The sequence below is a fragment of the Furipterus horrens genome, unplaced genomic scaffold (genome assembly GCF_987537825.1).
Source record: "Furipterus horrens unplaced genomic scaffold, mFurHor1.1.pri manual_scaffold_4, whole genome shotgun sequence".
NCBI classification, from domain to species: Eukaryota; Metazoa; Chordata; class Mammalia; order Chiroptera; family Furipteridae; genus Furipterus; species Furipterus horrens.
In genome coordinates this window covers 204,843,113-204,858,534 of record NW_028327174.1, presented here as the reverse complement: position 1 = coordinate 204,858,534, position 15,422 = coordinate 204,843,113, and the positions used below count along the sequence as shown (strand labels likewise).

At 56.9% G+C, this 15,422-nt stretch overlaps 1 protein-coding gene across 2 annotated transcripts in view; it reads right to left on the bottom strand.

Annotated features, from left to right (window-relative positions):
- Positions 1–8,484: 8,484 nt before the first annotated feature.
- Positions 8,485–15,422, bottom strand: part of EHMT1 (euchromatic histone lysine methyltransferase 1) — a 57,489-nt gene continuing 50,551 nt past the window's right edge. For both annotated transcript variants that reach the window (XM_090275073.1, XM_090275074.1), the window contains exons 21-25: positions 15,231–15,346; positions 14,120–14,206; positions 13,700–13,778; positions 9,424–9,599; positions 8,485–9,339 (exon numbers count right to left, since the gene is read on the bottom strand). In XM_090275073.1, the coding sequence (XP_090131199.1) occupies positions 9,162–9,339; positions 9,424–9,599; positions 13,700–13,778; positions 14,120–14,206; positions 15,231–15,346 (636 nt within the window). In that variant the 3' untranslated portion in view covers positions 8,485–9,161. The remainder of the gene's footprint in view (positions 9,340–9,423; positions 9,600–13,699; positions 13,779–14,119; positions 14,207–15,230; positions 15,347–15,422) is intronic.

The window sequence follows — 15,422 nt, the reverse complement described above, 5'->3', positions numbered from 1 at the left end:
AGCAGCCAGCATTCTGAGCGCGGCTGGGGGGGTGGCAGCAGAGTACAGTGCCCAGGGCCATGGGCGGAGCATGTGTCAACAGGGGTCCTCGTCATCTGCCAAACTGCTGAGATCCAGAGATGGGCCAACATCCAGCCTCCAGCCTCAGGGACGGAGGTGCCTTGACAAAAGCAGTTTCCACTGAGAAGCTTCACTACGTGGCTTCTACAGAGTGGGTTAAGGAGAATGGCTCACAGGACATGCATGCAGCTCAGGCGCACGGCCTGCTGGGAGAGGACATGCATGCGGCCGAGGCACATGGCCTGCTAGGAAGAAAGTGATCCCGCCTTCCTTGCTCCTCAACCTCCTTCCCTGGCAGGGTTCTCCAGTCATTTGCCCTCCGTGCCACTCACCCAGCAAACCCACCTCCAGCCTTCAAGTTTCCCGCAACTGAGGAAGGCCACACAATAGTAGCATGGTGTCACCCATGGTCTTTCAAGGGCTGCTCTGGGGTCCCAGAGTGGGTCCTGCCTGTGCTTGGAGGAGGCGTGGTGACCGTCCACGGTTCTGGCAGCTCAGCCCCTACCTGGTCTCCAGGGCAGGGTCTGAGCACTCGGCTCCTCTGCGGATGTCCCTCCCCTTCGCTCCAGTGGTGCTCGCATGTGATTGACACACACCATTGTGTAAGTTACGTCTCTATGGCAACATGACCATCTTCATCCTTCACATGGTCATCTTAGGTTCTGCGGTGAGCAGACTTCAGATCTGTTCTTAGCGACTCTCAGGTTCACAAGTGTAACAGCAAGTGTGCGCCCTTTGGCCGGCAACCCCACGTCCCCCACTCCTGGCTGCATCTCTGAGTCTGACTTCCTTAGTTCCACATTTGAGCAAGAACACACGGCTTTTGCCACTGGTGTGATGCCCTCAAGGCCCACCCACGCAGCGACAGGAGACGCCCTCCTTTTCTATGGCTGGCCCGCACCCTCCACTATGCACACGGACCACGTCCTCTGTGCCCACTCCTCGTGATGGACACCGGGTTGTCTCCATGTCTTGACTCCTGTGAATAACGCTGCTGTGAGCATGGAGTGCAGAAGACTCTTCGAGATTCTGATTTGATTTTCTTTGGATAGATAACCAGAAGTCGGATTGCTGGGTCATACGGCAGTTATATTTTTAATTTTTTGAGGCCCCTCCATACGGATTTCCACAGTGGCTGCCCCAGTCTGCATTCCCACCAGCATGTTTTTCTGTCTTTTGATTATGGCTGTCCTAACAGGTATGAGGTGCTGTCTGACTGTGGTTTCTACTTCTACTGCTGAGTGATGAAAGTTTTCTATAATTAGATGATAGTGATGGTTGCCCAACATTGTGGATATATTGAAAGCCACTGTTTTGTGTATTTTAAAATCGTTAAAATGGTAAATTTTGTATTATGTGAACTTCATCTCAATAAGAAGTAACCTTGCCCTGGCCAGGTGACGCAGCTGTTCGGAGCATCGTCCGCACACCAGAAGGTTGTGGGTTTGATCCCCAGTCCAGGCACAAATTGGGGGCAACCAATGTTTACCTCTCACATCGATGTTTCTCTCTCTTCCTCTTTCTAAAATCAATAATAAAATGTCCTCGGATGAGGAGTAAAGGTAAATAAATAAAATTTGAAAACTCTTTCAACTCAACAATCAGAAGAGAAGCACAGCGGATCTTGAACAGCATGGTTTGCACTGAGGCCGCGCAAATGTGCGTCTTCTTTTTCAGTAAATGCTGTACGTGTATTTCATCTTCCTTATGATTGTCTCGATAACGTTTTCTTTTACCTATTTTACTTTATTGTAAGAATACAGTGTGTAAGACATAAAAAGTACAAAGTATGTATTAATCAGCCGTTTATGTTATCAGTGAGGCAGAGATCAACTGTAGCTACTAGTAGTTAAGTTGGGCCAATTCAAAAGTGAAACGTAGGTTTTGTACTGCACAGGGAGTGTGGCACCCCCAACCCCTACGTCATTCATGGGGCAGCTGTAACTCAATTTAAAAATAGGCAAAGGACGTGAATTTATTTCTCCGAATAAGACACAGAAATGGCTAACAAGCACAATTTTTTAAATGCTTGAAATGACGAGTCATGAGGAAAACGAAAACCAAAAGCACAGCGAGGGACGCATCCCACCCGCTAGGATGTGGCACGAATGGGAAGTGCGGGTTAAGTGCTGATGAGGGTGTGGGGAAGGAGCCGCTCAGAACTGCTGGCGGGAACAGAAAGTGGAGCAGCACTGTGGAGGACAGTCTGGCAGTTCTTGAAAAGGTTCCACGGAGTTACTGTACGATCCCGCAATTTCCAGTCTAGGTATACGTCCAAAAGACACGGAAACATACGTCCTCACAAAAGCTGCACATGAGTATTTACAGGAGCATTATCCACAACGGGCAGAAAGGAAGCCACACAGACGTCCATCGACGGGTGACGGGGAAAACCGTGGCCTATCCACCCGGCGGGATACTGGGCGGCCACGAAAAGGAAGCATGAACATGTGCCACGCGACAAACCTGGAAAACACTGTGCCAGTGCAGAGCTGCCAAAGGTCACCGCGTTACGTCAAATGCTCAGAACAGGCAAATCTGTGCCAACAGGACGGAGATCAATCGTTGTTGAGGGCGGTGGGGGACGGGCTCTTGAGGAGAAGTGAGTGGATCCAGGGTCCCTTTGGGGTAATGACAATGTTTTAGAATTGACTGTTGATGTTTGCGCATAATTGTGAATACACGGAAAGCCATCATTAAATGGTACGTTGTACAAAGGTGTGGAACTGTGTGGTGTGTAAGTAAATCTCAGTGAAGCGGTGTTAAGAACAAACCAGTGAGAAAATGACAAGCTACAAATTGAAAATAATGATATTTGGCTAATTAAAGGAAAAAGAATAACAACTAGTCTTGAGAGCATAGGACTGGGAGCACAACGCTCACGGGGACGTGAGCGTGCGAGGCCGCCAGGACACCCTGCGGTGGGCCCCAGAGGCACTCGCGGCAAACCAGAGCAGCTCCTGAGGACAAGATGAACGTGCTGCAAGGACACCGGCCCGTCACTGTCCGCAGCATGGGGGCCGTGACAGTGCAGACTGAAGACGTCTCTAGAGACCTGAAGCCGGGGGGCCTGGGGCGGGGCCTGGAGCAGCGCCCAGGTGTGGCTGCCCCTCCCCCCCCAGCTGGTGGCCGAATCCTGGTTGTGTGGGGATGAGGGAGCATGAGGCCGGCACTTTATTCTCAGAGAAAAGGTTCTCTGTACTGTGCTTGTAGTTTTTCTGTAAGTTTGAGATTGTTTCAAAATTTAAAAATATGTTAAGCCAATGAAACCAGATGTGATGAGGTACATGCTGTGTGGCTCCAATTACAGAAAATTCTACAACAGGCGATGTTTACCTATAATGACAAAGGCAAGCCAGGGTCTTTGGGGCCGTGCAGGGGCCCACGAGCGGGCTCCTGGGGAAACACAGATGTTCTTCATGTCAAAACCCATGAAACACTTCAAGTGGGTACATTTGATGGTATGTAAATCATATCTCGATAAAGTTGATTTTAAAAGTTTTTTTTAAATCCCATCAGTCCTTTTTTTGTAAGAGTTGAAATGCTAGTTCTGAAATTCATTGAAAGGGCCGGGTAAAGCTGAGTGTTCCCTTTGCAACCAAGTTTGGAGGTCGTGGGCTGCCCATGACCGAGCTGAGCGTGAAGCCACAGAAGTAAAGGCAGGGACACGAGCATCCAGACAGGTCAGTGCAATCGGCGGGAGGTAAAGACCCAGAAGGTGAACAAGAGAAGCTGGAAAAGCTGGGCAACCACAGTGAAAAAAACTCGGTCTTCATCTCGACCTCACTCTGGTCACAAAAACTAAGATGGGCCACATACCGGATTACAAAATCTAAAACTATAGTGCTTTTGAAGAAAATAGGAGCATATCTTCTCAACACTGGGACAAGTGAAGATACACCAGGATAGAGAAAAGACTAACTGAAGAAGAACAAAGATAAACTGCAAGTGGTCAAAACATAAATCTTCTTCTGCTCTTAAGAAAATGAACAAGACTTCCAGCCAAGATGGAGGCCTAGACAGACACGCTGCATCTCCCTCTACAACTAAGAAGAAATACAACTACCTAAAAACTAGAGACAAACATAAGTTCCAGAAAATTGAGCTGCTTGGAAGTCTAGCAAACAAAGATATAAAGAAGAAATACTCATCCAGACAGGTAGGAGGAGCGGAGCCGAAGGGGAGAGGGCGTGGTGTGGCAGCGGCAGGCTGGCAGAAAGCGCAGTCACACGTTAAAAAAAGTTGGCAGGGACACCTGGGGAGCGCTCCCAGCACCTCACCAGACCGTGCAGCTCATGGGCCCAGCGCCGGGGAAAATCAAGCTTCATTGCCTCTGACTGTGCAGACCAGTGGGGGTTGGGGCGGAGGCAGAAACTGCTGGTCTCAGCAGTCTGCTTGTTTAAATGCCCCCCCTCCCCCGGTCCTAGAACATCCGCAGACCCACCCACTCTGGGAACGACGGCCAGGGCAACAGCTAGAGGGGCGCCAGGTCCACACAGAAGTAGGAGAGGTGTCTGGAAAAGGGGTGAGTACTGAGCAGGTGGCATTGTTCCCTCTCTGGCCCCTCCCCCACAAACAGCACCACAACCTGGTGAAATAGCTCACCCTGTACTGATGAATCCCTAAGGCTCTGCCCCTTACAATGTAACAGGTGTGACGGCTCTTCCTAAGACACAGAAGAAAACACACAAAGGAGCTTGTCAAGATGAGGAGACAGAAAAGTATGGCCCAAAAGAGGGAACAGATCAAGGTTCCAGTGGGAGAACTAAGCGACAAGGAGATAGCCAACCTAACAGACGAGGAGACAGACAACCTAACAGACACAGAATTCAAAACACTGGTGATAATGGTGCTCACAGGCTGACAGATATGCTTGAGTACGGCAAACGCATAAGGGAAGAAGTGAAGGCTATGCTAAATCAAACAAAGGAAAATCCACACAAAACCAATGGTGAAGGGAAGGAAACTGGGGTCCAAATCGATGATTTGGAACATAAGGAAGAAAAAAACGGTCACCCAGTGCAGAATGAGGAAGCAAGAATTGAAAAAAATGAGAAGCTTAGGAACCTCTGGGACAACTTTAAAAGTGCCAACATCCAAATCATAGGGATACCAGAAGGAGAAGAGGAAGAGCAAGAAATAGAAAGCTTATGTGAGAAAATAATGGAGGAAAACTTCCCAAATTTTGCGAAGGAAATAGACATACAAGTCCAGGATGCACAGAGAGTCCCAAACAAGCTAGACGCAAGGAGGAGCACACCAAGACACGTCATCATTAAAATTCAAAGGTTCAAGATAAAGAGAGAATCTTAAAAGCAACAAAAGAAGAAAGTTACCAAAAAAGGAGTTCCTGTAAGACTATCAGCTGATTTCTCAAAAGAAACTGCAGGCAAGAAGGGACTGGCAGGACGTATTCAATGTGATGAAAAGCAAGGACCTACAACCAGGATTACTCTACCCAGCAAAGCTATCACTTAGAATGGAAAGGCAGATGAAGTGCTTCCCAGACAAGGTGAAGCTAAAGGAGTTCATCATCACCAAGACATTATTATATGAAATGTTAAAGGGACTTATTTAAGAAAAATAAGGCCAAAATTATGAACATTAAAATGACAACAAACTCACAACTGTCAACAACTGAATCCAAAAATAAAAACAAAATCCAATTAAGCAAACCAGAACAGGAACAGAATCATAGGTGTGGGATCATTGGGAGGGTTACCAGCTGGGAGGCGGAGGGGGAGAAATGGGGAAATGGTGTGGGGACTGAGGAGCATAATTGGTTGGTACAAAATAGACAGGGGGATGTTAAGAATAATATAGGAAAGGGTGAAGCCAAAGAACTTATATGCACGACCCATGGACATGAACTAAGGGAGGGTGGGTTGCTGGAGGGAGGGGGGGGTACTGGGCAGAGGAGAGCAAAGGGGAAAAAATTGAGACCACTGTAACAACATAATAAAATATACTTTAAAAAAGAAGAAAAAGAACGAGTTACTGAGATAAAACTATTGAAGTACTTCTGTCAAAGGACTTGGACCCAGAACATACAAACAACAATACTCAGTGATGGAAAGAGAGACTCGTTTAGAGGTGCACAGCACGCCCCGTGCAGAGGGCACCCACGTGGGCAGCGAGCACCATGCGGGCAGGTTCCCGTCACCCAGGAATCAAACTAAAAGCACAGATAAAATTGAAGAGACCTTGAGTGAAGAGAGTCAGAACTGGGGATGCCTGCGGGGGTGGGGGCCAGCGGGCAGGGCAGAGGACACCTGCGGGGTGATGAGAGTGGGCCCCATCTTGGGAAGGGGTGCGCTCCACGGGCAAAGGCCTCTGTCGGAACGCAGAGCTGTGCGTGTACATTATGCTTCATCTTAAAAACCTCAAACTGAAATTATTGCACACCACACACCAAATACATTGCACCTGGAGTCAAGAACGCAAACTTAAAACACTGGGAAAAAGCGCTCGTTTGGAGGGGAAGGTCTTTCTACATACAACACGCAACAAGAGCCACAAGACGGCTCTACCGCAGGATTAAGTCAGCGTGAGATAGAGCTACACTATGTAAAGAGCCCACACAAATCAATAACCACAATAGACACAACACAGTTCTGCACAAAGGCAACTCCCGCAAAATGAAAAGCAGATCTGTACTAAATAACAACAGACACTTGGTTCATCAGTAACCAGCAACATGCAAAACACAGTAAGGCATCATTTTTCGCCAGACCGTTAGAAAAAGGAGTTCACGCTCTGTGTGGGACGTAGAAATGTATCCCGTTGGCGGAGGCAGCAACGGGCACTGGGCAGATGGGTTCTGGTAACAGATTCCCAGCGCGGGTAGGCAACACGCTCCGGCCCCTCCCTGAGGACACCTATGGGTCCCCCCACGCACACACGGCACTATCGCTGGGCACGGGCACTGTTGCACGCTGGCAGGGACTGAGTGATGCCGCCGTCTCCCGAGGGCATGAGCCTGTCCTTGGTCAAGGAGTCCTCACAGGGTGAAAGGGCATCCGCTGCCCCCCAAACCCTCCGCCGGCAGCTGGGCTCCCGGGGTGTTCACGAAGGTTTCATGGTTTTCCCAGTTCTCACGTGCTGTTTACATTTGGGGCTGCGAAAGGTGTGGCTTGTACAGACACAACAGCACCTCGGGACTCCGCCCACACTCAGGCCCGTTCCAGTGGCAGCCCCTTGGGGGACCTGGCAGAGCAGGCTCACCTGCCCTGCGCCCCCCAGAGCAGCCCACCCACAGGCCAGTGCACTCGGGAACCCCTGCTCAGGGGAGACGCAGGCGCCCCGGGCAGCCACCAGGCTCCTCAAGGCACACCCTGGGGTCTTGTTTAAAATGGCCGTACCCCGACATGACGGCACCTAGTTGGGGGGTCTCCTCACCCGACAGGCCACCCCAACATCCCCAAAATTTGAAGTGGACTGAGTCCCGATTCTAGTTACCTGTCCACACCCATCGCCTGCCCACGCACAGGACAGGCCGCCAGAACGCAAACCACTAGAAGAAAGGGCGTCACTCCATCCACTCGGTCACGGATGCTCCGGCACACCAGGCTTTGGCCACCTGCCTGGCAGTGACGCAGGACAGAGGGACGCAGGCGAGGACCCTGCACAAGCTGGTCGCTGGCCAGGACCACTACTGCCTCTGCGCAAAGCGTGTGAAAACATCCAACTGAATGGCTTCTGTGTAGGAAGCACTGAGCTGTTTCTTGCTGGTTAGTGAGGCCAGCCCTGCACGAGGACACGGGGACACAGAAACATGGGGCCAGGGCCGCTGCACAGGTGCGACAGCCATGGCAGGAGAAGAGGCCCCAGCAGCTGCGTCACATCCGAACGCTCATCTGACTCCGGCTCTGGGAACTTACCTGGTGCTGTCAGGGGTGCCCCGATGCCGCCCGGGCCTCCGGGCCACGCTGGACACACGCACAACAGGCACGCAGACCCGCACACGAGCGCACTGGCACGCCCGGCCCCAACGTCGGCCCACGGGCGAGGGCGGTCAGTGAGCCCCACACCCCGCAGGGAGTGTCGGTGTCTGAGAAGCCCACTGGAGCAGGATGTCACACTGAAAACCTCAGTTACAGTATTTCTTTTTTTTATTGATTTCATTGAAAACAGAACAAGAAATGGTCTTGAGCCAAAAGACTGCTCTTAAAACTGTCAAAAACATTTTAACAGAAAAAAATAAACATGACTGCATTATGAATGTTTTAGAAGTCGCACAAAAAAACCCCACTGTTACTGCACTAATTACAGGATTTAAAAAAGTATATGCCAAAGAAAAGGTATGACCCGCGGCCACCACACAAAAGGCGGGTGGCAGGTTTATTCACACTAAAGACTAAGGTTTTAAAAAAGTTTTCCTGCATTTTATTCTAAAATCACTTTGTTCTCTTTATACAGTTGATATTTCACATGGTGAGTAGAAACCACACCAGAATCAGCACCGTTGTCTGTGGTTTGTGTTTTATTTCTTGTCCTAATGTTCAATAACGGTAGAAAATTAATCAGTTTACTCATCATCATAGCATGTGACTTAAAAATTGACAAGGGGCCAGCGTCACGGCGCCGGCGGGCTGTGCGGGGCGTCCGCGGGCCGGGCTCTCACACCCACCCGCCCCCGGGAGGAGCGGCGTGTTGCAGGTCTGACCGAGGACCAGACACAGGGCTTCTTTAAAAAGCGAACCCACGTTTCCTCCCAAGTCTGCGGCGGCTCGGCTCAAACTCCCTCAGGTGGCGGGGGGACGGTGAGTGTGCGGTGACCAGAACTGCGGTCAGGTGGGTCTAACGGAGCAGCCGGCAGGTGGCGGTGGCTTCGGCGGATGCCAAACGGAGGCGTTGGTACCAGCTGGACGTCGCCCACCAGCCCAGCGGTGGGACGGGAACCACGGGGAGCAGAGGGGACGGGAAACGTGGGCACGACAAAACCACCGTCAGACACTCACAAGGTCATGCCGGCGCGAGTCCAGAGCGCCCGGAGCGGCTGCCCCCACGCAGCCCCGGCTCAGCCACCCGCCCGGCGCAGCCCTCGGATGCCACGCGCACGTCTCCCCTAAATCGCAGTGTCAAGAGCGTCTGGCGGCCTCTCATCGGGAGTCGGTGCTGGAGGAGCTGGTGTCGGGCAGGCCGCCCTCCTGGGCCTCCTGGGTGGCGCTGGCCTGCCGCTGGGCCAGGGCGGAGCTGGAGTGCCGGCACTTGGGGGACCCGCAGCGGCAGCTGAACAGCTTGCCTTTGATGTCCCAGAAGCGCTGCCCATAGTCGAACCTGCGGAGACAGCAGAGCTGAGGCCACGGGCACAGGAGACAGGGGCTCAGCCCCATCCCGCCGGGCAGGGGCCGCGCCGCCTACCCCAGCTGCTCCCCGGCCTCGATCAGGCGGGCGCTGAAGAAGGCGATCCTGGGGAAGCGCAGGTCCTGGTGTGACAGGAAGACCCGCACGGGCACCAGGTTGGGCTCGCAGTGGTGGTTGATGAAGCGGCTGACGTTGCCGTAGAACCGCGCGTCGATGCAGTAGAGCTCTCCGTCCTGCCGGGCGAGAGCGGGGGTGGGGCCGCCTGACAGCAGTGCTGCTGGGCCACGAGGACGAAGGGAGCCCCACGGGGTGTGGCCATCCTGAGGGCGGCTGTGGGGCAGGGTGCCACCAACCGACAGTTTCCCACCCAGTGCTGATGCCTTTAGCACCGTGGGAGGGGACGCGGGGACGCGGGAACCACAGGGCCACATGGCTCCTCAGACACCGGTGACGCTAGGAGGGAGGGGCTCGCAACAGGGGTCACTGGGCAGGTGGGTGGAGGGACAGGGAGGGGGGCTGGGCCCGGCTGAGGGCTGCAGGCCGCACACGTCACAGCGGTGGTCACGGCCGAGAAGCAGGACGCCCACCGCCCCCGCTAACCCACAGGAGCGGCCAGCACCCAGGCGCCCCTCGGCCCGTCCCCGGCTTTCCTCCGCGAGAAGGGACGCAGAGCGGACTGTGAGGAAGGCGGACGCCCTTCACCAGCAGGCGTTTCTCTGGGAAGATCCAAGTGTGAGAAGCTGGCCCGGAGCAGAGGGACGTGATGGCCAGCGAGAAGCTGACGCGCGCGACTCCAGTCCTGGAGCTGCAGGCAGGCTCGCCCAGAGGAGGACACTGCCCGGGGCCCAAGCTGAGGTCCCAGCCACGCAGAGGGGAGCCTAGACAGAGGCGCCACCTGCTCTGGCCCGCAATCGCGCTTCCTAGAAGATCTCAAAGACCCGCCCGAGTGCAGGACAGCCCATGGCGCAGACCCCGCCTCTGCGCAGGAGGGACGCAGCCTGCAGGACGCGGCTCCGGAGCCACCGTCGCACAGGAAGTCGGAGCAGAGGTGCTGCGGTGGAAGCTCGGCCGGCGAGGGGGCAGCCCCGTGTCTGCACCGAGCACAGGCCGGGGAGGCGCGCGGGTGCGGAATGCAGGCAGCGGCTGGGAGGTCCTGACTCAGGGCCCACGGGCCTCTGCCAGACCCTGGGCCCGGCTCAGCGGGGAGGATGGCAGCGGAACAGGGACCAAAGCCTCCGTGAGAGGACATGACAGGCCGGAGAAATGCAGGTGTCGCCCACAAGGGCCCAGAGAATGACGCGTCTGAACAGCAGAAGAACCAGCGGCCCCTGCCCTGAGCCGCCCCAGGACGGGGGTCACAGCGGCCACAAAGGACCCTCAGCAAAGGAACGGGAAGCATGAAAACCTCAGAAACCGGGCGTCTCAGCAGAGCCACGGAAATAAACACTACGTGGAGTCATAGCACAAATCCCCTGGCTGGTGACAGACACCAGCATCCCGTGTGGGGACAGCCGACGCCTGCCACGCGCCCGCGTGCAGACGACCCAGAGCGGCGCCCGACTGCACCCGGCATCCCCCGGGGACGAGGGGCGTGCAGGTGGCTGCAGTGGCCTTGGGCTCCTGTCTCACAGCGGCGCCGCGTGCACCCCTCCCCAGGAGGGCGGGAACGAGACGCGCTGAGGATCATCTGTTTCTACAAATGTGACTGACTGTGTGCTGGGGCTGGGGACAGGACAGACACCAGGACAGAGCGAGACTTGAGCATGAAGTCCCCAGGTCATTTTAGTTTTGAAGCAAATAGTTTACATAATCAGAACGGTAAAAGTATTTTAAATTCCAGAAATTAAAACCAACTGAAACGATGGGACGCCACAGCCGGGCCGGGGTGATTGAGGCAGACGCCGCGGCCGGGGCAGGCCAGCGTCCACCACGGCCGTGACGTCGCTGGTGCCGGTCTGCAAGTGATGCTGTTGGAACCACGAATCTCGCCGTAAGAGACGCAAGTATAAAATCAAAGGGGTCAGAAAAGTCCTTGTGCTGTGAACTCTGTGTTCAAAGCATGAACGTCATGTCACGGACACACTGAAAAGTGTGCCCACTCCAGAGCTCTGTCCTCTGGGTAACGGACCCAGAGCCGGGGGCCCCGACAGCACCAAGCACCCGAGTGCCGGTCGGGAACCTGCAAGTCCCTGCATGGTGGGCAGCGAGGACACCTGCGGAAAGGTCTGGCATCAAGGGAGCCAGAGCGGAGGGTCTGGGTGGACTTGCCCCGGGGGTGCCTCCCGGCCATCACGGGGTAACTCGAGCATTGAAAGAAGACGGTAACCGACCCAAACTCAGGGGGGACAGGAAACCCATGAGCCACAACACATAAACAGCACAAGGAACACGGGCCCCCGTCCCTCCGCGGGCAGTGCCACTCCTGCAGCCCCCGCCTCCAAGGCTGACGTGAGGGCCAAGGCCGCGTCTCACCTGCTCAGGAAAAGGCCTCCTGGAAGCAGAACCTGCTGGTGTGAGGGGCACATCACCAACAGGGGTCCCTTGCGCTGGACCTCAGCTGCCCCCACCCGACAGGCTACCAATGCTTCCTGCCCCCCGGCCCCCTGGGGCCTCTCGCAGTAAAACCCCACCATCCGTGCTGAGCGCCTGGTCACAGGCCCTCACGGAGCGCAGACCCTGAGGAGGTGAGGCCGCCGTCCCTGAGCAAATAGCACTTCCAGGCCTGACTGCCGCTAATCTGCCTCCACGCACACTGTCCCCGCAGTCCCTGCACTGTGTCCGTTCAGACATCTGGGCTGCTCTTCCAAAGTCTCTCTGATCAAGCAGCAACCCACGCCCCGTCCTGGGGTAAGAATACTGGGGGCCACGCCCACCCACAACTCAAGGCGAGCCTGCCGCTTCCACTGCAGGGAACACGTGTGCAGGGAAGACTCAGCGGGGAGACGGGCAGCTCTGTGGCTGACTGGGGTCAAGTGACAGGCACCGGGACCATGGGGCCATGGAGACGGTCCATTTCCTGGCCTGTGGTGGGGACTACAGGGAGGTGTGTACATTTATCAACTAAAACCAAACACTTAAAATTTATCTTGATGCAATTAACCCAAAAAGAAAAAAAAAATCAAAAACTTAATGAATTAAAAAAAAAAATCCAACCGAAGACGTACGCAGTCACTTCACAGAAGACCCTGACGCCCCTCGGGGTGCAGACTCACAGGCTCAGACGGGCTCACGAAGCACAAGAGAAGCCCTGGGAACCTGCAGAATCCGCCAAGACGACTTTAAAACTTACAGAAGCTGCCCGAGGCTGAGAGGAGCGCAGCCCCGCAGGAGCCGGGGTGACAGGAGGGCAGGAGCCGGGGTGACTGGAGGAGACCGGGACAGCCTGCGGGGGCGGGGCCCGCTTTCCCGGCCAGGGGTGCGGAGCCCAGCAGACAGCGGCGCGGGAACGTGAAGGGCCGAGGGCGGCTTCAGGGCCACAGCCCGCGCTGCACCTGACTGGGCTGCGAAGCCGCTGGCATCGAGACAGGCGGCGGCCCGTCAGACCACAGTGAAAGGAGGACCGTGGGTCGGAGACCTCACGGGGAAGCAAGCCGAGCCCGAGGGCGTGGGAAGGCCAAGAACTACTGCAGACAAATTGCCAAGACACACACTGGCAGACACGGAGCAGACAGTTCACGGAAGAGGCCTCCTGCAGCCGACACGCGCTCACACGCACATGCCAGGGACCTGGGGTGCTGTCCTGGGGTGCGCGGTGCCCGGCCTCCCTGTGGAAGGCTCGCCTCACCAACACTGGGGGGCAGGGCTGGGGTCGGGTCGGTGGGACGGCATCTACCCGGCTTTGCCCCAACTGACGGGGTGACTCATGAGCAGGAAACCTGCTTCCCAGCAGCACCCTAGTTGTGCTCCCACGGGCAGAGACGGCAGTCCAGAAGCTCTCCCACAGGCGGGTCACAAATTAAGGGCCGACTCTGGGGGACAGGGGAGTGGAGGGCGGTGCACGGTGGCTGACGGGGTGCCAACGGGACCGGCCGCTTCCCTGGCTCCCAGGAGGGAACGCACCCTGCCCACACGTGCCCCCCCCAACATAAGGCTCGCTGCTGCTCTGCAGGTCACTGCACACAGGCCCCCCCCTCCTGGTGGCTGTGCAGGCTGTGGGCTGTACCCTAGGATGACACAGGCTGGGATTCAGAGGGCAGGGCTGACACCGTCCCAGGCCAGGGGTCCCAGCACTGAACGGTGGGAGACACTGGCAGACAGGGGGCCACAGGACAGACGTGTCTCCGTTGTACGGTCGCAATAAGCTCTTCATGCCCAGCTGCTCAGAACGCATTACCTTGTTGTCAAGGTCAAAGAGGTAAGAATCTTCTTCCCGGACGTCGGCCTCAGAATCAGAGATGAGCTCGCCAACGTACCTGCGGGCACGAGAGACGTGTGTGTCACCCTCATAACTACGGAGCGAGCGTACGGGAGCCCGGACACAGCCCCCCGAGCTGCGCCCACACCGGTGAGAACTGCCTGTGCCTGAGCTCAGGCTGCAGAAGGCGGACATGGAACCCCGCCTCTGACCAGGGCTCCCAAAGACCCTGCCTGGAGATCGCTGGTGTGGACGGCAGCACCTCCGATGAGGTGTGAGCGGGGAGGGAGGCACAGGGTGCTCAGGTAGGCGCCTTCCTGCAGAATCCAGGCCTGCACCCCCGACCCTCCGCCCCACAGCGGGCTCGGCAGCAGCCTCGGCGCCCACGCCCTCACTTACTCGCAGACAAAAGTGCCCACGGGGATGTCCTGCAGGGACCGCACGCCCCAGCCCATGTTCTGTGTCCGGTAGAGCTGCAGCCTCGTCCTGGAAAACAGGGTCTATGCTCATGGCCACAGCCACAGCGCCCCAGGCGACACGCTCCACAACCGCACTCCCGGTGAAGCAGCAAGTCCTGGTGTGACGCAGGGCACCTGCTGTCTGCACACCGCAAAAGTCACCCGACTGTCAGCACATGGAACACACAGCCTCCTGGCCCTCTGTATCTCTGTTTCCTCATCCGTAACGTGCGGACCACTCGGGACTGAGCCCCTGCAGGGGCCGCCACGAGCCCCAGACGGGCTGTGCTTCCGCTGACCCCAGGCTGCAGCACAGGTCTACTCGGGCAGTGGGGCAGCTGTGGGGACACTCCCGGCCCAAGAGCCACGGGCACCCCACCTGCCCATCCGCATGTCCAGTGGTCCTTGTGGGAGACGGGCACATCTGTCCTCACCCCAAGGGACTTTCTGCTGCCCACGGCGACAGAAGTGCGGGCCGGTGCCAGGGGCTCTGAGGTGAGGGAGGCTAGCAAGCCCACAGCACCACGGAATCAGTGTTCCGCTCGCCTGCCGCGGCACGCGCTGTCCCTTGTTGCCCGGAGACCAGCGGGACGCCTGGCCCCACGCCGCAGGGAGGGCGGGACCAGAACACAGGGTCAGGCTCCGGCCAGTCAGGGGACGCTGACCAGACACAAGAGGCTGCCGCCAGCCCCCCCCCGGGCCAGTGCTGTAAGGGACTCAGGGACAGGGTTCCCCGCTATCCGGAGGCCTGGGCCAGGACGCCGTCTCAGTACAGCTGCCAGAGAGACTGGGGAGCCCAGGCCACGGGGGCGGGGGTGCTCGCCCTGCCCAGGACCAGCCCTGGCAGCTGGGGCTGTGAGCGCGGGGACGCGGCGGGGCCTCCTGACCTGAGAGCCACGGCCCCGCCGTGTGTGCAAACGCACACGCACCGGCCGATGGGGCACACGCTCGGCGACACCTCGGGACTCCGACGGCTCTGCAGCTGCCCCTGCAGCCCCCGCCCCGGGGCCCCGCCCCCACACCCACGCCCCCGCGGCTGCGGCCGCACTCACCGGAGGCCGTTCTGCACGACGCGGTTGCGGCAGGTCCTCCAGCAGGCGCACGCGTGGTTGCACTCGAACAGCAGCGGCGGCTCCGCCATGTTGAACTCGGGCAGCAGCCGGCCGTCCTGGGCACAGACGTGCCATCAGGGCCCGGGGTGCGTGTCCCGCCCGACACAGACCCGCTGCCCCAGGCCCGCGGGA